Source organism: Symphalangus syndactylus, chromosome 9 (assembly GCF_028878055.3).
Source record: "Symphalangus syndactylus isolate Jambi chromosome 9, NHGRI_mSymSyn1-v2.1_pri, whole genome shotgun sequence".
Classification (NCBI taxonomy): domain Eukaryota; kingdom Metazoa; phylum Chordata; class Mammalia; order Primates; family Hylobatidae; genus Symphalangus; species Symphalangus syndactylus.
In genome coordinates, this window is record NC_072431.2 from 134,619,914 (window position 1) to 134,641,342 (window position 21,429).

General features: G+C 41.7%; 2 protein-coding genes across 8 annotated transcripts in view; one reads left to right on the top strand and one right to left on the bottom strand.

The window, feature by feature from the left end:
• INSL6 (insulin like 6) overlaps nt 1-21,429 on the top strand; it is a 113,329-nt gene that overhangs the window by 57,173 nt on the left and 34,727 nt on the right. The window lies entirely within an intron of this gene.
• JAK2 (Janus kinase 2) overlaps nt 7,388-21,429 on the bottom strand; it is a 150,118-nt gene continuing 136,076 nt past the window's right edge. For all 7 annotated transcript variants that reach the window (XM_063609183.1, XM_055294317.2, XM_063609179.1 and 4 more), the window contains 3 exons: nt 18,505-18,622; nt 9,000-9,113; nt 7,388-8,763 (listed from right to left, as the gene is read on the bottom strand). In XM_063609183.1, coding sequence (XP_063465253.1) covers nt 8,656-8,763; nt 9,000-9,113; nt 18,505-18,622 — 340 coding nt within the window. In that variant the 3' untranslated portion in view covers nt 7,388-8,655. The remainder of the gene's footprint in view (nt 8,764-8,999; nt 9,114-18,504; nt 18,623-21,429) is intronic.

Genomic DNA, 21,429 nt, shown 5'->3' on the forward strand with positions numbered 1-21,429 from the left:
GTTTTGTCTCAGAGGAGTACTCGGCCATGTGAGGTGTAAGTCTGTCCCTACTGGGGGATGCCTCCCAGTTAGGCTACTCGGGGGTCAGGTACCCACTTGAGGAGGCAGCCTGCCCGTTCTTAGATCTCCAGCTGTGTGCTGGGAGAAACACTACTCTCTTCAAAGCTGTCAGACAGGAGCATTTAAGTCTGCAGAGGTTACTGCTGTCTTTTTGTTTGTCTGTGCCCTGCCCCCAGAGGTGGAGCCTACAGAGGCAGGCAGGCCTCCTTGAGCTGTGGTGGGCTCCACCCAGTTCGAGCTTCCAGGCTGCTTTGTTTACCTAATCGAACAACTAACTCGGCAGTGGCGGGCGCCCCTCCCCTAGCCTCGCTGCCGCCTTGCAGTTTGATCTCAGACTGCTGTGCTAGCAATGAGTGAGACTCTGTGGGTGTAGGACCCCCTGAGCCAGGTGTGGGGTATAATCTCCCAGTGTGCTGTTTTTTAAGCCTGTTGGAAAAGTGCAGTATTAGGGTGGGAGTGACCCAATTTTCCAGGTGCTGTCTGTCACCCTTTGCTTTGACTAGGAAAGGGAATTCCCTGACCCCTTGCGCTTCCTGGGTGAGGCGATGCCTCACCCTGCTTTGGCTCACGCACGGTGCACTGCACCCACTGTCCTGCACCTAACATCTGGCACTCCCCAGTGAGATGAACCCGGTACCTCAGTTGGAAATGCAGAAATCACCCATCTTCTGCGTCGCTCACGCTAGTAGCTGTAGAGCGGAGCTGTTCCTATTAGGCCATCTTTCCTCCCCCAGCTATTTGTTCTTAAAAATCAAGATGAAGTCTTTTTTTTTTTTTTTTTTTTTTTTTTTTTTTTTTACAATAAACATTTTCTAAAAATACATACAAACAAAAAGATGCGCATCAAACATATTAGGAAGGTTGCACATGGGAAGTCGGGGAATAGAAATGGGGGTGGGAGTTAAAATAAATGAGAGAGGGACTTTATATGGATCAGTGATAATAACTCAATCCTCTATTTGACAAAGAAGAGGGAGAAGGAAGACGAAGAAAAAGAAAGTGGGATAAAGGATCAGAAAGGGAGGAAAATAGAAAAAATTAGAGTATGACTCCAGGGTAGACCTGTTTTGTTGTCATTGAGTTGGTTGGTTGGTTTGTCTGTTGTATTCTTCATGTTTCGCCAAGTTGGCCAGACTGGTCTCGAACTCCTAGTCCGAAGTGATCAACCCGCCTCGCCCCCTCCCAGACGATGGGTGGCCTGGCAGAGGCGCTCCTCACCTCCCAGACGATGGGTGGCCGGGCAGAGGCGCTCCTCACCTCCCAGACGGGGCGGCCGGGCAGAGGCGCTCCTCACTTCTTCCCGGACGGGGCGGCCGGGCAGAGGCGCTCCTCACTTCTTCCCGGACGGGGCGGCCGGGCAGAGGCGCTCCTCACTTCTTCCCGGTCGGGGCGGCCGGGCAGAGGCGCTCCTCACTTCTTCCCGGACGGGGCGGCCGGGCAGAGGCGCTCCTCACTTCTTCCCGGACGGGGCGGCCGGGCAGAGGCGCTCCTCACTTCTTCCCGGACGGGGCGGCTGGGCAGAGGCGCTGCTCACTTCCCAGACGGGGTGGCCGGGTAGGGGCACTCCTCACTTCCCAGACGGGGCGGCCGGGCAGAGGCGCTCCTCACTTCCCAGACGGGGCGGCCGGGCAGAGGTGCTCCTCACTTCCCAGACGGTGGGTGGCCGGGCAGAGGCGCTCCTCACTTCCCAGACGATGGGTGACCGGGCAGAGGTGCTCCTCACTTCTTCCCGGATGGGGCGGCCGGGCAGAGGCGCTCCTCACTTCTTCCCGGATGGGGCGGCCGGGCAGAGGCGCTCCTCACTTCTTCCCAGATGGGGCGCCCGGGCAGAGGCGCTCCTCACTTCTTCCCGGACGGGGCGGCCGGGCAGAGGCGCTCCTCACTTCCCAGACAGGGCGGCCGGGCAGAGGCGCTCCTCACTTCTTCCCGGACGGGGCGGCCGGGCAGAGGCGCTCCTCACTTCTTCCCGGGCGGGGCGGCCGGGCAGAGGCGCTCCTCACTTCTTCCCGGGCGGGGCGGCCGGGCGGAGGCACTCCTCACTTCCCAGACGATGGGTGGCCGGGCAGAGGCGCTCCTCACTTCCCAGACGGTGGGTGGCCGGGCAGAGGCGCTCCTCACTTCCCAGACGGTGGGTGGCCGGGCAGAGGCGCTCCTCACTTCCCAGACGGTGGGTGGCCGGGCAGAGGGGCTCCTCACTTCCCAGACGGTGGGTGGCCGGGCAGAGGCGCTCCTCACTTCCCAGACGGTGGGTGGCCGGGCAGAGGCGCTCCTCACTTCCCAGACGGTGGGTGGCCGGGCAGAGGCGCTCCTCACTTCCCAGACGGTGGGTGGCCGGGCAGAGGCGCTCCTCACTTCCCAGACGGGGCGGCCGGGCAGAGGCACTGCTCACTTCCCAGACGGGGCGGCCGGGTAGAGGCGCTCCTCACTTCCCAGACGGGGCGGCCGGGCAGAGGCGCTCCTCACTTCCCAGACCGTGGGTGGCCGGGCAGAGGCGCTCCTCACTTCCCAGACCGTGGGTGGCCGGGCAGAGGCGCTCCTCACTTCCCAGACGATGGGTGGCCGGGCAGAGGCACTCCTCACTTCTTCCCGGACGGGGCGGCCGGGCAGAGGCGCTCCTCACTTCTTCCCGGGCGGGGCGGCCGGGCGGAGGCACTCCTCACTTCCCAGACGATGGGTGGCCGGGCAGAGGCGCTCCTCACTTCCCAGACGGTGGGTGGCCGGGCAGAGGCGCTCCTCACTTCCCAGACGGTGGGTGGCCGGGCAGAGGCGCTCCTCACTTCCCAGACGGTGGGTGGCCGGGCAGAGGGGCTCCTCACTTCCCAGACGGTGGGTGGCCGGGCAGAGGCGCTCCTCACTTCCCAGACGGTGGGTGGCCGGGCAGAGGCGCTCCTCACTTCCCAGACGGTGGGTGGCCGGGCAGAGGCGCTCCTCACTTCCCAGACGGTGGGTGGCCGGGCAGAGGCGCTCCTCACTTCCCAGACGGGGCGGCCGGGCAGAGGCACTGCTCACTTCCCAGACGGGGCGGCCGGGTAGAGGCGCTCCTCACTTCCCAGACGGGGCGGCCGGGCAGAGGCGCTCCTCACTTCCCAGACCGTGGGTGGCCGGGCAGAGGCGCTCCTCACTTCCCAGACCGTGGGTGGCCGGGCAGAGGCGCTCCTCACTTCCCAGACGATGGGTGGCCGGGCAGAGGCGCTCCTCACTTCTTCCCGGACGGGGCGGCCGGGCAGAGGCGCTCCTCACTTCTTCCCGGACGGGGGCGGCCGGGCAGAGGCGCTCCTCACTTCTTCCCGGACGGGGCGGCCGGGCAGAGGCGCTCCTCACTTCTTCCCGGGCGGGGCGGCCGGGCAGAGGCGCTCCTCACTTCTTCCCGGGCGGGGCGGCCGGGCAGAGGCGCTCCTCACTTCCCAGACGATGGGTGGCCGGGCAGAGGCGCTCCTCACTTCCCAGACGGTGGGTGGCCGGGCAGAGGCGCTCCTCATTTCCCAGACGGGGCGGCCGGGCAGAGGCGCTCCTCGCTTCCCAGACGGTGGGTGGCCGGGCAGAGGCGCTCCTCGCTTCCCAGACGGTGGGTGGCCGGGCAGAGGCGCTCCTCGCTTCCCCGATGGTGGGTGGCCGGGCAGAGGCGCTCCTCGCTTCCCAGACGGTGGGTGGCCGGGCAGAGGCGCTCCTCGCTTCCCAGACGGTGGGTGGCCGGGCAGAGGCGCTCCTCACCTCCCAGACGGGGCGGCCGGGCAGAGGCGCTCCTCACCTCCCAGACGGGGTGGCCGGGCAGAGGCGCTCCTCACCTCCCAGACGGGGCGGCCGGGCAGAGGTGCTCCTCACCTCCCAGACGGGGCCGCCGGGCAGAGGCGCTCCCCACCTTCCAGATGGGGCGGCGGCCGGGCAGGGGCTGCAATCCCAGCACCCTGGCAGGCCAAGGCAGGCGGCCGGGGGGTAGAGGCTGCCGCGAGGCCAGACCACGCCACCGCCCTCCAGCCCGGGCAACACCGAGCACTGGGTGAGCGAGACTCCGTCTGTAGTCCCAGTACCTCGGGAGGCTGAGGCGGGCAGAGCACTCGGCGTCAGGAGCTGGCGACCAGCGTGGCCAAGATGGCGAACGTGTGCCTGCATCCAAAGGAGAAAAGGCAGGCAGCGGTGGCGCGCGCCGGCAGTCCCAGGCAGTCCGCGGCGCGGGCAGCAGCAAGTGGAGTAGATTGTAGCCTGGGCCAGAGAGGGAGGGAAAGAAAGAAAGAAAGAAAGAAAGGAAGAAAGGAAGAAAGGAAGAAAGAAAGAAAAGAGAGAGAGAGAGAGAGAGAGAGAGAGAAAGAAAGAAAGAAAGAAAGAGAAAGAAAGAAAAAGGAAGGAAGGAAGGAAGGAAGGAAGGAGGGAAGGAAGGAAGGGCAAGATGAAGTCTTTGATTCTGTAAATAACTTTTTTTCTCTAATAAAAAATTGAGGCATCTTAAATGTTACTAAGGACATAATAATAAATTTTGTTCTAATATACCTAAAATTTAGGATAGCCAATAAAAGCTCATTGTAATAACAGCCTTCAACAAAATTATTAAGCAGAGGAAGAAAGTATGATATGTATAGTTCAAGTAGTATTCCACTAAGTATTTTCATTATTGAGTGCCTTGTTAGGTTTATCTTTCCATTTGCTTTAGTATCTCTGATTTCTTTAACTTCATTGTTTTTCATTTCAGTAAATAAATTCCAACTCAGAATCTTATACTCCATGCTCCTAGAAAATTCATACTCTGAGTTTCCATAATATATACCTCAAGTATTTGAAGGACCTTAAACTTGTTTATTATTAAATACCATATACTTAATTATCTGTGTATGAAAAGCACCTAAACATTTTTATCTATGTATACAACTGTGTTTGAAAAGATAAATAACTGATAACAGATTTTTCCATTTCACACTTTGTGTTTTTAGTGCTTATTTTGACAAGGTCTTATCATCTTCAACTGATAATTTGCCTTCTTAGCTGCCTGTTGTCTCTATAATATGCCTGCTCTACTATTTTTCCATACCACCTTGATCTATTTGTCATTTACCAAGAGTTCAGATCTAAAAGGTATGCTTCTGTCTGTTCACACTGCTCAAAGATAACTTACTTTACCTCAATAAATAGCATGTATATGAGTGCTTCTACTGCCATATATCTTCCTACTACTGGTATTAAAATTAAAACATTCACAGAAGCTTATAATACAAATAACTAGAACAGGGACTCTTAGAGCTCTTTTAAAGGTGTCATTTTAAAAATCTGTTATAGTTATATTCAAAATAAAATGTTAAGCAATTTGCTATGTAAATAAAGGCCTAATAATAGATAATGATCGTTAACAGCTTTTAAAACTGTATTAGTTAAGACTGGTGTTTCAGTTGGAGATAAGGCTTTTTCTTATAAATGTGAAAGACTATAAAAAAGAGTGAAACATATTGAGAGCTTGTACCAACTAAGCAATGCCATCTGGCATAAACACAACTGAAATTAATTTTTTAACCTAAGAAGAATTTTATTTATATTATAATAAAATAAAAGGTAAGATTATAAAAGTAAATATTTTAATATTTAGGTATACAATGTGCATTTTACTAAGAATATGATTAATGTAAAAAGTTAAAGGCTATATGATATACATATATGAATTTGACTGATGTAGTTTTTCAGTTCTCTCTGTGTCATTTTGAAATCTAATATCACTGTCAGAATTAGGAAACACTTAGCAGCTAGTTATGTTGATATTAAATCCAACCAACTAAAATCTGAGAGTAAACACACAGTATTTCTGATATTCATACTTCGTTTTTTTCTTAAATCAAGCTTATCTCATAAAACCTAGTCTTTTGTTTGGATAATCCTGCTGACTTACTGTTATTATTTATTCTAATATACAGCAAACTGATTCTTAGTAAATTATGCCCCAAAATTAGAGAAATTTTCATTAGAAATATTAGAGAAACTTTCATGAGAAATAATTTCAATACAAGAATTAGGATGGGATACAACAATGTTCATTAAAGACAGTACAGTGGTTGACAGCAGTTGTAGGAAGCGTTTCTTAAAAACTGGAAGGTAAGCTATCATAACATCCCTAAACCAATGTGTGTGGCCTGTTTCCTTGGTTAGGTAAAAATGCAAAAGAAAATCACTTCTGAATATTTACTACATCACTATTTCAATTTAGGGGGAACATGCTAAAGAAATTAACATAGACTCAATAAATTGAGCACATAATGCCACACCCACCATCGAGATTGGCTCTACAGATATAGAACTGTAGGTATTTTCTAACTCTTTTGTAGCTGTTTAAAGAAAATTTAAGTACCAGAAGTTGTGATGAAAATTACACTTGACTGTAAAGTAGAAGTCTTAGGTTAAAAGAACACTCTTCCATAGCAAATTATAGTGTTACTGGCAGCATATATAAATAGTGTGAAAAAGTGACTATTTTCCAAACAAGTACCCATGAAAAAAGAAAATCAGTTATTTAAAGATTGTATAACTGAACATACTGGAATAGTTATAGAATTGCATAATTCTAAGAATACCTTTACCCTTGTTTCTGAAGAATATTAATGTGAAAAATATTTTGGCATTAACTGGTACAATAATTACTTACCTGTTTCTTGTACAGAACCAACTTAATAACTAACTACAGGGTTAGCTTATTTTTATGTGTAGTCAGAATCAAAATGGAAAACTTTACGAAGCCTCAATGAAAAGAAGTTTCTTGGAAACTTGGAATTTTATAATAAGGTAGTAATCCCATTCTAAAAATAAGAATGTACATGTGGGATTCTTTATATAAAACTAAAAGATGAAGCATTTAAAAAACTGTTTAAGAAAAGTTAGTTCACATCTTGTTTTAAAAAACAATGTTAGAGACCCTTGATAAGAACCTACTTTTAAATATGTAGTTAAGTTTTAGTATGAAAATCTGAAATCAAGCATATTGTGTGATAGGCTATTTTTCACTTGAAAGGTAGTAAAATGGAAGATCTCTTAACTGTGTTGCATATACAAATCCTTGAGGAGTCTTTACAAATTAAATAAAAATTATATTTTCAAAAAAATCTAAAATCTTTTTTAAAATCTAATTCACTGTGATTTTAGATGATTTCTGCATCCAGAACTATTAAAATGCTTTAAGTATAATGAATGTAAAAAACATTTCTTCCTTTTCCTTCCCTTCAACCCAAAATCAGAAGTCTTCAGTACAAGTTTCAAAAAAGTAGAACATACCACTAAAAATAAAGTAAGAAACTATTTTCTTTTTAATCAAAATAGCAAGTATTTTAAGTTTTGTATAAATAACACACACACACACACAAAACCCACCATATTTTATTTTAGGTATGGTGTCTAAAGTGGAGTAGCAATATAACAAATGACAACAACGAACAACCCCTTATACTTAATTGAAAAGATGTATGCTCTCATTTTTCTTAAAGATACACATTATGAATTTTCTACTGGCATTCTTGAATAAAATTAACAAGCATACTTTTATTTACCTCATTTCCCCTGTAAAAAAGAAATAAATCTCTTCTATGACTGCAATGCAAAGTTCTGAAACTCCTCAAATATACAGTCTTTAGGAAAAAATTCTTAACCTGTTGCACTTCTTAATGAGCTATCCATTTTTAAAAAACAATCTATTTTATGGCTTAAGCTTAAATTTAGTTCATGAGCATAAATCCCAGAGATCAAAGAATCTTATTGGCAGTCAGCAGCTCTAAGGATGACAATATTCCTGGCATTCTTAATCTCAAAATTTTAAAAGAAAACTGTTCATAGTAGTCCTAGAAAAATTTGGAGATAGTTCCATTTAAAAAACACATTCACCACAAATAGATACAAGGGAAACCATAAGAAAATAGAGTATATCTTTGTAAGTTTGTTTCATTTCAAAATGTATTCTTTAGGGTCAGGGAAATTCCCTATACAAATAAAACTAGACATTTGTTCCCTTTACATGAAAAATATTTACAGTACATGGAACTACAAGCTAAAAGTATACACCTGCTTATAATGCTGGCCAGTGATATAAATGAACAAGGACACAAAGGTACTTATTCAATTATCTGAACATCTTAATTTGTTTGTATAGTGAAGTAATTATAGATAAACTATGGAAAAATTAGAGAACGGTATTAATGAACACCAGCCCTCATGTGTGTAAAACATCACACAAGATGCCAAGTATTATACATCCACTGTGGTAAAAACTATACATACATATTCTGTGCATCTTTAACATTGCAAAATTTACATAATAATTTTTTCACGTCTCAAAAAGCTGAGTTGAAAAGTCTATTTTTTTCCTCTTGCCAGACAAGAGTGATGTTAACTGACAATGTTTAAGAAACTTCTTACAAAATTCCTTGCTAAGGAATTCTCATTAATGTCTTTTACTGGTGGCCTCATGAAGAAAAACTTAATAAACTTTGAAAGTTTTGAGCTGATATTTTCACATCTTTGCTGGCTAGCATCATGATTTATATAATAATTATATATGAAATAATAGTCCACAGCAATGTGAAATATAAAACTCTGTTCTATAAATCTACTTTGGTCTCAGAATGAAGGTCATTTCTTTCATCCAGCCATGTTATCCCTTATTTGATCCACTCGAAGAGCTAGATCCCTAAAGGAGGGGCGTTGATTTACATTATTGTTCCAGCATTCTGTCATGATCATATAAATCTGTAAAGGAGAAAATAAACCAAAATTAAATGAACACTAAGGGCCATCTTTTAATTGGTGGAAGACAGTAATTTTCAATACAGGGCACATGTCATAACCATGGCTTGTTCCACAGTCATCTGATTATGCTGTTTATCGAAGCTCCGCAAATTAAATTTCAGGAAGTGAACTAAAGTCCTTGAGTAAAAAGTAAAAGAAAACGCATGATTACCATGGATTAAAAAAAAAATTGTTACCTCATCTGGGCATCCATCTGGTCTTGGTAATCTTCCATTATTCTTCAAAAGTTCTATCAAATGGAACACGATCATCTGTCCTTGTTTGTCGTTGCCAATCATACGCATAAATTCCTAAAACAAACCCACTTTCAATATTTTTTGTACATTTAATTTGTAGCAAAATTCTTTCTCAATTTCCTCCACTCAATGGGAAAAATTTAGTATACATGTGCTTTTGTATGTTTTCAAACCTTTTCAAAACAGACTACTTTTAGGATCAAAAACATAAGGCTGTTAAATATGGAACTTCTATCATTTCTGTTTCCATAGCTGTAATAAACTCAACAAAAATCCCCTGAGAAGGGCTCAAAACACATGAACTAAAAACATATTTCCTTTGAGATTTTTGTTGTTAAAAAACTCATATTTTTATCACATTACATTTCAATTGAAATAAAAAGTTGAATATAAAAGAGAATATGAGAAAAAATGAATAAGCATAAATGCAACAAAGAAAACTTTCATATGTCAAAGTTTATAAAATTAAAATCTGAATTATAAGGTAGGAAAATATTTAAACATCATTTACTTATTTTCAATATACACAGCTCTTATAAATTGGGAAAAAAAATTACCAATATAAAGATAGGCAAAGCACAGAAGAGATAATTCACATATATACATACCCACCCTAAACACCCAACAAATATATAGGCAATCACATTAAGAAAAGAAGTGCAACAGTCAATCACATTAAGAAAAGAAATGGAAGGGGTAGAGCCAAGATGGCCAATTAGGAACAGCTCCGGTCTACAGCTCCCAGCACGGGTGACGCAGAAGACGGGTGATTTCTGCATTTCCATCTGAGGTACCAGGTTCATCTCAACAGGGAGTGCCAGAAAGTGGGTGCAGGAGAGTGGGTGCAGCACACTGTGTGCGAGGCAAAGCAGGGAGAGGCATTGCCTCACTCGGGAAGTGCAAGGGGTCAGGGAGTTCCCTTTCTAGTCAAAGAAAGGGGTGACAGATGGCACCTGGAAAATCGGGTCACTCCCACCCTAATACTGTGCTTTTCCAACAGGCTTAAACAACGGCACACCAGGAGATAATATCCTGCACCTGGCTCAGAGGGTCCTACGCCCACCGAGTCTCGCTGATTGCTAGCACAGCAGTCTGAGATCAAACTGCAAGGCGGCAGCGAGGCTGGGGGAAGGGCCCCTGCCATTGCCCAGGCTTGATTAGGTAAACAAAGCAGCCTGGAAACTCGAACTGGGTGGAGCCCACCACAGCTCAAGGAGGCCTGCCTGCCTCTGTAGGCTCCACTTCTAGGGGCAGGGCACAGACAAACAAAAAGACAGCAGTAACCTCTGCAGACTCAAATGTTCCTGTCTGACAGCTTTGAAGAGAGTAGTGTTTCTCCCAGCACACAGCTGGAGATCTGAGAACGGGCAGGCTGCCTCCTCAAGTGGGTCCCTGACCCCTGAGCAGCCTAACTGGGAGGCACCCCCTAGTAGGGGCAGACTGACACCTCACACGGCCAGGTACTCCTCTGAGACAAAACTTCCAGAGGAATGATCAGACAGCAACATTTGTGGTTCACCAAGATCCGCTGTTCTACAGCCACTGCTGTTCTGCAGCCACTGCGGCTGATACCCAGGCAAACAGGGTCTGGAGTGGACCTCTAGCAAACTCCAACAGACCTGCAGGTGAGGATCCTGTCTGTTAGAAGGAAAACTAACAAACAAAAGGACATCCACACCAAAAACCCTTGTGTACAACACCATCATCAAAGACCAAAGGCAGATAAAACTACAAAATGGGGAGAAAACAGAGCAGAAAAACTGGAAACGCTAAAAAGCAGAGCGCCTCTCCTCCTCCAAAGGAACACAGCTCCTCACTAGCAATGGAACAAAGCTGGAGGGAGAATGACTTTGACGAATTGAGAGAAGAAAGCTTCAAGACGATCAAACTACTCCGAGCTACAGGAGGAAATTCAAACCAATGGCAAAGAAGTTAAAAACTTTGAAAAAAAATTAGATGAATGGATAACTAGAATAACCAATGCAGAGAAGTCCTTAAAGGACCTGATGGAGCTGAAAGCCAAGGCTCGAGAACTACGTGAAGAATGCAGAAGCCTCAGGAGCTGATGCGATCAACTGGAAGAAAGGGTATCAGTGATGGAAAATGAATGAAATGAAGTGAGAAGGGAAGTTGAGAGAAAAAAGCATAAAAAGAAACGAATAAAGCCTCCAAGAAATATGGGACTATGTGAAAAGACCAAATCGACGTCTGATTGGTGCACCTGAAAGTGACAGGGAGAATGGAACCAAGTTGGAAAACACTCTGCAGGATAATATCCAGGAGAACTTCCCCAATCTAGCAAGGCGGGCCAACATTCAGATTCAGGAAATACAGAGAACGCCACAAAGATACTCCTCAAGAAGAGCAACTCCAAGACACATAATTGTCAGATTCACCAAAGTTGAAATGAAGGGAAAAATGTTAAGTGCAGCCAGAGAGAAAGGTTGGGTTAACCACAAAGGGAAACCCATCAGACCAACAGCGGATCTCTTGGCAGAAACTTTACAAGCCAGAAGAGATTTGGGGGCCAATATTCAACATTCTTAAAAGAATTTTCAACCCAGAATTTCATATCCAGCCAAACAAAGCTTCATAAGTGAAGGAGAAATAAAATACTTTACAGACAAGCAAATGCTGAGAGAGTTTGTCACCACCAGGCCTGCCCTAAAAGAGCTCCTGAAGGAAGCCGTAAACATGGAAAGGAACAACCGGTACCAGCCACTGCAAAAACATGCAAATTGTAAAGACCATCAAGGCTAGGAAGAAACTGCATCAACTAACGAGCAAAATAACCAGCTAACATCATAATGACAGGACCAAATTCACACATAACAATATTAACTTTGAATGGGCTAAATGCTCCAATTAAAAGACACAGACTGGCAAATTGGATAAAGAGTCAAGACCCATCAGTGTGCTGTATTCAGGAAACCCATCTCACGTGCAGAGACACACATAGGCTGAAAGTAAAGGGATGGAGGAAGATCTGCCAAGCAAATGGAAAACAAAAAAAAGGCAGAGGTTGCAATCCTAGTCTCAGATAAAACAGACTTTAAACCAACAAAGATCAAAAGAGACAAAGAAGGCCATTACATAATGGTAAAGGGGTCAATTCAACAAGAAGAGCTAACTATCCTAAATATGTATGCACCCAATACAGGAGCACCCAGATTCATAAAGCAAGTCCTTAGTGACCTACAAAGAGACTTAGACTCCCACACAATAATAATGGGAGACTTTAACAGCCCACTGTCAACATTAGACAGATCAATGAGACAGAAAGTTAACAAGGATACCCAGGAATTGAACTCAGCTCTGCACCAAGCAGACCTAATAGACATCTACAGAACTCTCCACCCCAAATCAACAGAATATACAATTTTTTCAGCACCACACCACACCTATTCCAAAATTGACCACATAGTTGGAAGTAAAGCACTCCTCAGCAAATGTAAAAGAACAGAAATTATCACAAACTGTCTCTCAGACCACAGTGCAATCAAACTAGAACTCAGGATTAAAAAACTCACTCAAAACCGCTCAACTACATGGAAACTGAACAACCTGCTCCTGAGTGACTACTGGGTACATAACGAAATGAAGGCAGACATAAAGATGTTCTTTGAAACCAACGAGAACAAAGACACAACACACCAGAATCTCTGGGACACATTCAAAGCAGTGTGTAGAGGGAAATTTATAGCACTAAATGCCCACAAGAGAAAGCAGGAAAGATCCAAAATTGACACCCTACCATGACAATTAAAAGAACTAGAAAAGCAAGAGCAAACACATTCAAAAGCTTGTAGAAGGCAATAAATAAGAGCAGAACTGAAGGAAATAGAGACACAAAAAAACCCTTCAAAAAATCAATGAATCCAGGAGCTGGTTTTTCGAAAAGATCAACAAAACTGATAGACCACTAGCAAGACTAATAAAGAAGAAAAGAGAGAAGAATCAAATAGACGCAATAAAAAATGATAAAGGGGATATCACCACCGATCCCACAGTAATACAAACTACCATCAGAGAATACTACAAACACCTCTAGACAAATAAACTAGAAAATCTAGAAGAAATGGATAAATTCCTCAACACATACACCCTCCCAAGACTAAACCAGGAAGAAGTTGAATCTCTGAATAGACCAGTAACAGGATCTGAAATTGTGGCAATAATCAATAGCTTACCAACCAACAAAAGTCCAGGACAAGATGGATTCACAGCCAAATTCTACCAGAGGTACAAGGAGGAGCTGGTACCATTCCTTCTGAAACTATTCCAATCAATAGAAAAAGAGAGAATCCTCCCTAACTCATTTTATGAGGCCCGCATCATCCTGATCCAAAGCCTGGCAGAGACGCAACCAAAAAAGAGAATTTTAGACCAATATCCTTGATGAAAATTGATGCAAACATCCTCAATAAAATACTGGCAAGCCGATTCCAGCAGCACATCAAAAAGCTTATCCACCATGATCAAGTGGGCTTCATCCCTGGGATGCAAGGCTGGTTCAACATACACAAATTGATAAACGTAATCCGGCATATAAACAGAACCAAAGACAAAAACCACATGATTATCTCAATAGATGCAGAAAAGGCCTTTGACAAAATTCAACAACGCTTCAAAGCTAAAAACTGTCAATAAATTAGGTATTGATGGTACATATCTCAAAATAATAAGAACTATCCATGACAAACCCACAGCCAATATCATACTGAATGGGCAAAAACTGGAAGCATTCCCTTTGAAAACTGGCATAAGGCAGGGATGCCCTCTCTCACCACTCCTATTCAACACAGTGTTGGAAGTTCTGGCCAGGGCAATCAGACAGGAGAAGGAAATAAAGGGTATTCAATTAGGAAAAGAGGAAATCAAATTGTCCCTGTTTGCAAATGACGTGATTGTATATCTAGAAAACCCCGTTGCCTCAGCCCAAAATATCCTCGAGCTGATAAGAAACTTCAGCAAAGTCTCAGGATACAAAAATCAATGTGCAAAAATCACAAGCATTCTTATATACCAATAACAGACAAACAGAGAGCCAAATCATGAGTGAACTCCCATTCACAATTGCTTCAAAGAGAGTAAAATACCTAGGAATCCAACTTACAAAGGATGTGAAGGACCTCTTCAAGGAGAACTACAAACCACTGCTCAATGAAATAAAAGAGGATACAAACAAATGGAAGAACATTCCATGCTCATGGGTAGGAAGAATCAGTGTCGTGAAAATGGCCATACTGCCCAAGGTCATTTATAGATTCAATGCCATCCCCATCAAGCTACCAATGACTTTCTTCACAGAAGTCGAAAAAACTACTTTCAAGTTCATATGGAACCAAAAAAGAGCCCGCATTGCCAAGTCAATCCTAAGCCAAAAGAACAAAGCCGGAGGCATCACGCTACCTGACTTCAAACTATACTACAAGGCTACAGTAACCAAAACAGCATGGTACTGGTACCAAAACAGAGATACAGATCAATGGAACAGAACAGAGCCCTCAGAAATAATGCCACATATCTACAACCATCTGATCTTTGACAAACCTGACAAAAACAAGCAATGGGGAAAGGATACCCTATTTAATAAATGGTGCTGGGAAAACTGGCTAGCCATATGTAGAAAGGTGAAACTGGATCCCTTCCTTACGTCTTATACAAAAATTAATTCAAGATGGATTAAAGACTTACATGTTAGACCTAAAACCATAAAAACCCTAGAAGACAACCTAGGCAATACCATTCAGGACATAGGCATGGGCAAGGACTTCATGTCTAAAACACCAAAAGCAATGGCAACAAAAGCCAAAATTGACAAATGGGATCTAATTAAACTAAAGAGCTTCTGCACAGGAAAAGAAACTACCATCAGAGTGAACAGGCAACCTACAGAATGGGAGAAAATTTTTGCAATCTACTCATCTGACAAAGGGCTAATATCCAGAATCTACAATGAACTCAAAGAAATTTACAAGAAAAAAACAACTCCATCAAAAGGGGGTGAAGGATATGAACAGACACTTCTCAAAAGAAGACATTTATGCAGCCAAAAGACACATGAAAAAATGCTCATCATCACTGGCCATCAGAGAAATACAAATCAAAACCACAATGAGATACCATCTCACACCAGTTAGAATGGCGATCATTAAAAAGTCAGGAAACAACAGGTGCTGGAGAGGATGTGGAGAAATAGGAACACTTTTACACTGTTGGTGGGACTGTAAACTAGTTCAGCCATTGTGGAAGTCAGTGTGGCGATTCCTCAGGGATCTAGAACTAGAAATACCATTTGACCCAGCCATCCCATTACTGGGTATATACCCAAAGGATTATAAATCATGCTGCTATAAAGACACATGCACACGTATGTTTATTGCGGCACTATTCACAATAGCAAAGACTTGGAACCAACCCAAATGTCCAACAACGATAGACTGGATTAAGAAAATGTGGCACATATACACCATGGAATACTATGCAGCCATAAAAAATGATGAGTTCCTGTCCTTTGTAGGGACATGGATGAAACTGGAAACCATCATTCTCAGCAAACTATCGCAAGGACAAAAAACCAAACACTGCATGTTCTCACTCATAGGTGGGAATTGAACAAGGGGAACACATGGACACAGGAAGGGGAACATCACACTCCAGGGACTGTTGTGGGGTGGGGCGAGGGGGCAGGGATAGCATTAGGAGATACACCTAATGCTAAATGACGAGTTAATGGCTGTAGCACACCAGTATGGCACATGTATATATATGTAACAAACCTGCACATTGTGCACATGTACCCTAAAACTTAAAGTGTAATAATAAAAAAAAGAAAAAAATTGAAATTAAAATATATATAACTTCTCCCGTATCAACTTGGCAAAAGTACATAAAAATATAATAACCAATACTGGCAAATGGTTGAAATGTACATCCCTATGCATTGCTGTTGAGATATAATCTGGCACAGCTTCTCTAGAAAGCATTTTGGAATTAAAAAATCTTTAAAATAGTTCATAACTTTTACTTGTACTTTTATTCTAATATAATTATCAGAGATAAATATAAATATGCATGAGGATGTTCACTATGTTCACTGAAATGTTACTTAAAAGACTGAAGAATGGAAAATGATTGTTCAGACATATATAGCCTTATGATGGAATGCTACTCAGCAATTAGAAAACATATTTGCAGTACATTTTTCTAATACAGTCAATTACCCCTGCTGTAATACTTCATGAAACAGCAAGAGAGCAAACTGCACAGTATGACCTTAATTTTATAAAATAATATATATTTATATAAGTGAACTTTTATAAAAGTTATAAAAGTTTTATATACTTTTTTGTATATACTTTTATACACAAAATAAAAAGAAGCCTGAAAGGTAACATACCACAATATTAAGGTGGTCTTCTTTGAGTAATTGCATTGGCAATGATTTTTATTTTTTCATACTTTTCCATATTAAAAAAAATTCTATGATGACCAAGAGAAAAATTACTTTGGAAGGTTCATTTTAACTTATGCAATAATTCCTAGAATGAATGAGCTTACTGGATTTAATAAAAGTAATATTAAGAGACTTTACTAACTAGTTTCCCAATACCCCCTTTTTAAACATTGAAGCTAGTTTATGAATAAGTTTGGGGTTATTTTGTTGGATACTGCCTTAAAAATAAGCAATAAAAGCGCTAAAATGAGTCCTAGGCTTACTATTCTTTGGATAAATCCTTTCTCATGTTAAAAAACAAAACTTGAATGTATGTTCTTGTCGATTTTGTCAAAGATCAGTTGGCTATAAATATGTGGCTTTATTTCTGGGTTCTCTATTCTTTTCCATTGATCTACGTGTTTGTTTTTTATATCAGTACCATGCTGCTTTGGTTACTGTAGCCTTATAATATAATTTGAAGTCAAGTAATGTGATGCTTCCAGCTTTGTTCTTTTTGCTTAGAATCGCTTTTGCTATTAGGGCTCTTTTTGGTTCCATATGAATTTTAGGATTATTTTTTCTAATTCTGTGAACAAATGACATTGGTATTTTGATAGGAACTGCATTGAATCTGCAGATTGCTTTGGGCAGTATGGGAAAGGACACCCTTTGCAATAAATGGTGCTGGTAAATTGGATTGCCATATGCAGAAGAATGAAACTGGACCCATATTTATCACCATATACAAAAATTAACTCAAGATCAATTACAGACTTAACTATAAGATCTGAAACTATAAAAATACTAGAAAAAAACCTAGAGACAACTTTAATGGAAATGAGTTTATAAACAAAGAATTCATGGCAAAGACCTCAAAAGCTTAGGCAACAAAACCAAAAATAGACAAATGAGACTTTATTAAGCTAAAAAATTTTGGCATAGCAAAATAAATAATCAACAGAATGAACAGAAAACCTGCATAATCGGAGAAAATATTTGCAAACTTTGTATCTGACAAGGAACTACCATCCAGAATTTATAAGGAACTCAAGAAATTCAACCAAAACCCCCCAGTAATCGTGTTAAAAAGTGGACAAAGGAGATCAATAGACATTTTTCGAAAGAAGACACCCAAAATGACAAGAGGCATATGAAAAAATGCTAATCACTAATCACCAGAGAAATGCAAATTAAAATCACAGTGAGATATGCCTTATTCCAATCAGAATGACAAAAAAAAAGAGAAAAAATTACCACAGTGAGGTATGTCTTACTCCAGTCAGAATGGAAAAAAAAATGAGAGAGAGAAAAAATAACAGATGTTGGCAAGGGTGTGGAGAAAAGGGAACTCTTATACACTGTTGGTGAGAATGTACATTTGTAGAACCTCTATGGAAAACATTATAAAGATTTCTCAGAGACCTAAAAATAGAACTACGTTTCGATCCAGCATTCCCACTACGGGGTATCTACCTAAAGGAAAAGAAATCATTGTATCAAAAAGATACCTCCACCTGTATGTTTATTGCAGCATTCTTCACAAAAGCAAAGACATGGAATCAACCTAAGTGTCCATTAGTGGATGACTGGATAAAGAAAATGTGGTATACATACAAAATGGAATACTATTCAGCCATAAAAACGAATGAAATTATGTCTTTTGTAGCAACATGGATGGAGGTAATTATCTTAAGCGAAACAAATAAGCCATAGAAAGACAAATACCACATGTTTTCACTTATAAGTGGGAGCTATATAATGTATACACGTGAACGTAGAATGTGGAATGATAAACAATAGAGACTTTGAAGGGTGAGCCATTGGTGGGGTAGATGCTGAGAAATTATTTAGGGGGTACAATGTATGTTATTAAGGTGGTGGATACCCTAGAAACTCTGACTTCACCACTATGCAAGGTATGCATGTAGCAAAATTGTACCCCATAAATTTATAAAAATCAAACGAACAAACAAAAAACTGAAAGTAAATAAAAAGCACACTGACCGCTGGTGGACTTTTACTCTTCTCAATGTACGTGAAAAGTTCATACAGAACCACTCCAAAGCTCCAAACATCTGAGGCCACAGAAAACTTGCTCTCTGTCAGTGACTCTGGAGCATACCTGTAATATATGAAGAACATTTAAAAGACACTTACTTGGTATGTGGACTCTTGATTTTACCTGCAAATCATTGTATAAATTAAAAAAAAAAAAACGCGCAGAGAAAAGAGTTATCACAGCAGGCCTGAGGCTTCTATGATTAAAAGGGCCTTTTTGCCTGGCACCAGTGAACTTAGATTTCAGGAGGGATTCCACAATTCCCTAAATAAGAGTGACTCACCATGCCTAGATTGTTTGTACAAACAATACGGTTTATGCTAACATCTACTTTTCTTCTGGGAGTCTGTAACTTTAGTATGTGCCAGGCAGAGAGTGCCTAATTTTGCTTTGTGTTATTTCCCTATAATGAATCATAACCATAAATATGGATATGTGCTGAGTCCTGTGAGTCTTCCTAGCAAATCGTCCACCTGGGGGTGGTCTCGGGAATCTCTCACATAGAAAGATAACTAAAATCCAAAGAAATTTATTTTTGTCTCTGTAGACAGCACCAAGGTTAACCGCAGACTACCTTCTAAGAAGTGAAAATAAGCTGCTCTTTGCAAGTTAAGCTTTAAATGAATCCATATAAGTATCCTGGAGAAAAAAAGGGTTCCAAGGCAAGACTTAAAGCTATAAAAGAAAGAACCTGTTAATCAGAAGAGGGTGACTATGAGAAGGAATACAGAAAGTAAAAAGTCACAGCAATGGTGTCATTGTTCACTCAAGCATTAACACTATCCAAGGGAAAGTTTTGGCCCAGTGGACTGTGAGTATCGTGGTTCCATTGCTAAGTTTGTCTTTATTATAGAGAGAGCTACAGAGATGTGTTTTAGACTGCTGAGATTAAAAATGTGAATTATATAGATTTAATCTCTCCTTCAAAATCCCACTTAAGTTTCCTAATTTCCACAAATCCTTCCCTGCCTACTGCAGGTCTTATTGCCCTCAGGCCATTGAATTCCTATAGTACTGGGAGTCCATACTACATAATTAAACATCCTAATGCTATATTCTTTTTATATTTAGTCTTTACAAATTTTACATATCTAGTTATTATCAAATGTATGTTAGTTTTATTCCACAAGGGGAACGTAATGTTCTTGAAGACAGCACTATTCCCTCACTCCTTGCAAAATAATGCTGTTCCTCTGGTTTTCATATAGCACTCATTGTAATTTCCCGCACATTTCCACAGCTGTTTTTTTCTGTCTGTTCTATCACTTACGTAAGGGTAAATACAAATTTAAAAAGAAACAAAATTAATTCCCCCCGTTGAAAATAAGAAGACCCTTCTTTGTTCTTAGAGCATTCAGAAAACTTGTAAATTCTTTGTCTTTTTGAAATGTATGTAAATCTTTTAAAAATCTCTTGCTTCAAAGCCTCTTGCCAGTTTTATGACCCATGAATGTGTTTTTCAAGAACCTGTAACTATCTCTTTGGAATACAGTCATCAAGGAAGATAGCGCCCTTACTCCCAGTTTCTGTGGGAGAGTAGAAGCCTAACTTCAGCAGGAGCCTCTTTCCAAGCTGCAAAACTATCTCCTGTCATGAAGATATGAAAAGTATATTTTTCCTTTGTATAAAGCCAATTAGCAAAGTCAGTCCAATTACCAAGTGAATTTAGAATAAACTACGTATGTGATAAGTAGTGCTGTCACGTCTTCTTACTTGAGGACTAGTTACTGTTTATGCTAAGAACTTGAATGAAAGGGGTTATATCAGGTTGGCTATATAAAAGGGTGAGATTTCCTTCTATCTTTGCAAATCTCTTAGGGGACTGCTTGTGATACACATCACATCCTGCTCTAATGCTTAATCATAAAATTGTTTTCCTTCTCTTCTGTCTTTGTGGAAAGGTTTTCTGGGTTGGGAGATTTTGTTTTCAATTATACTTTCCCAACACTACTGCTACTTTTCTGCCTCTTCTAAATTGAAGGTTTCCCAAGGTCTCATCATCAGATTTATTCCTCTCTTGGTTAAAAACTTTCCCTTAGATAGTATCATCCACCTATATACTAAAGTCTCCCAAATTTATAACCATATCTTTGACCTTTCTTTAGTGCTCCAGACTTTTAGAACATTTCCACATTAAAGATCTATAGGCAAACAGAATTCCATCCTCTTTCCAAAACTTGCTGATTATTTTGTTTCTTATGTAATAAATAGCATCACAATCTATTTAACTGCTTAAGTTGAAAATCCTAATTATTTTTGACTCATCTTTCACTCCAGTGTCTAATGACCCACTAAGTCCCTTTAGAGTATAGCTTAGAAATATCTCCAATCAGTCTCCTAACCCATTGTTACAGTTTACATCACATCCTTATCTCATGACTAGTACAGAGGTCTTCAAACAAGGTGAAGAATAATGTACAAAGATCGTCCACTGGGTACTTCTGTAGTAAAAAGAGTAAAGGATCCTCCAGGAGTCCAAAATGCTGTTTCACCAATTTTTTAAAACATTTAAGCAGAGGCACTTTTTTCCCCCAGTTATTAGCATCAACCCCTAGGACATGCTATAACATATTGTTAGCTTAAAACAAAACAGCCTTTTTGAACAAGAAAAACAATATAGATAACAAAGTTTATTTTAAATGAAATTGAGTTTTTTAAAAAATGATATCATGGGCAAAATCCTGTGAATAAAAATTGAGTTCTTTCAGACTTCAGATTTAGTGTTTGCTATGTGTCTCCTCCAAAATTCAAGTGTTGTCAATGGGATGGTATTAACAGGTGGGGCCTTTAAGAGATGATTATGCCATGAGGGCTTCTCCCTCATGAATAGGATTAAGGCCCTTATGAGAGGCTTCATGCAGCATTTGGCC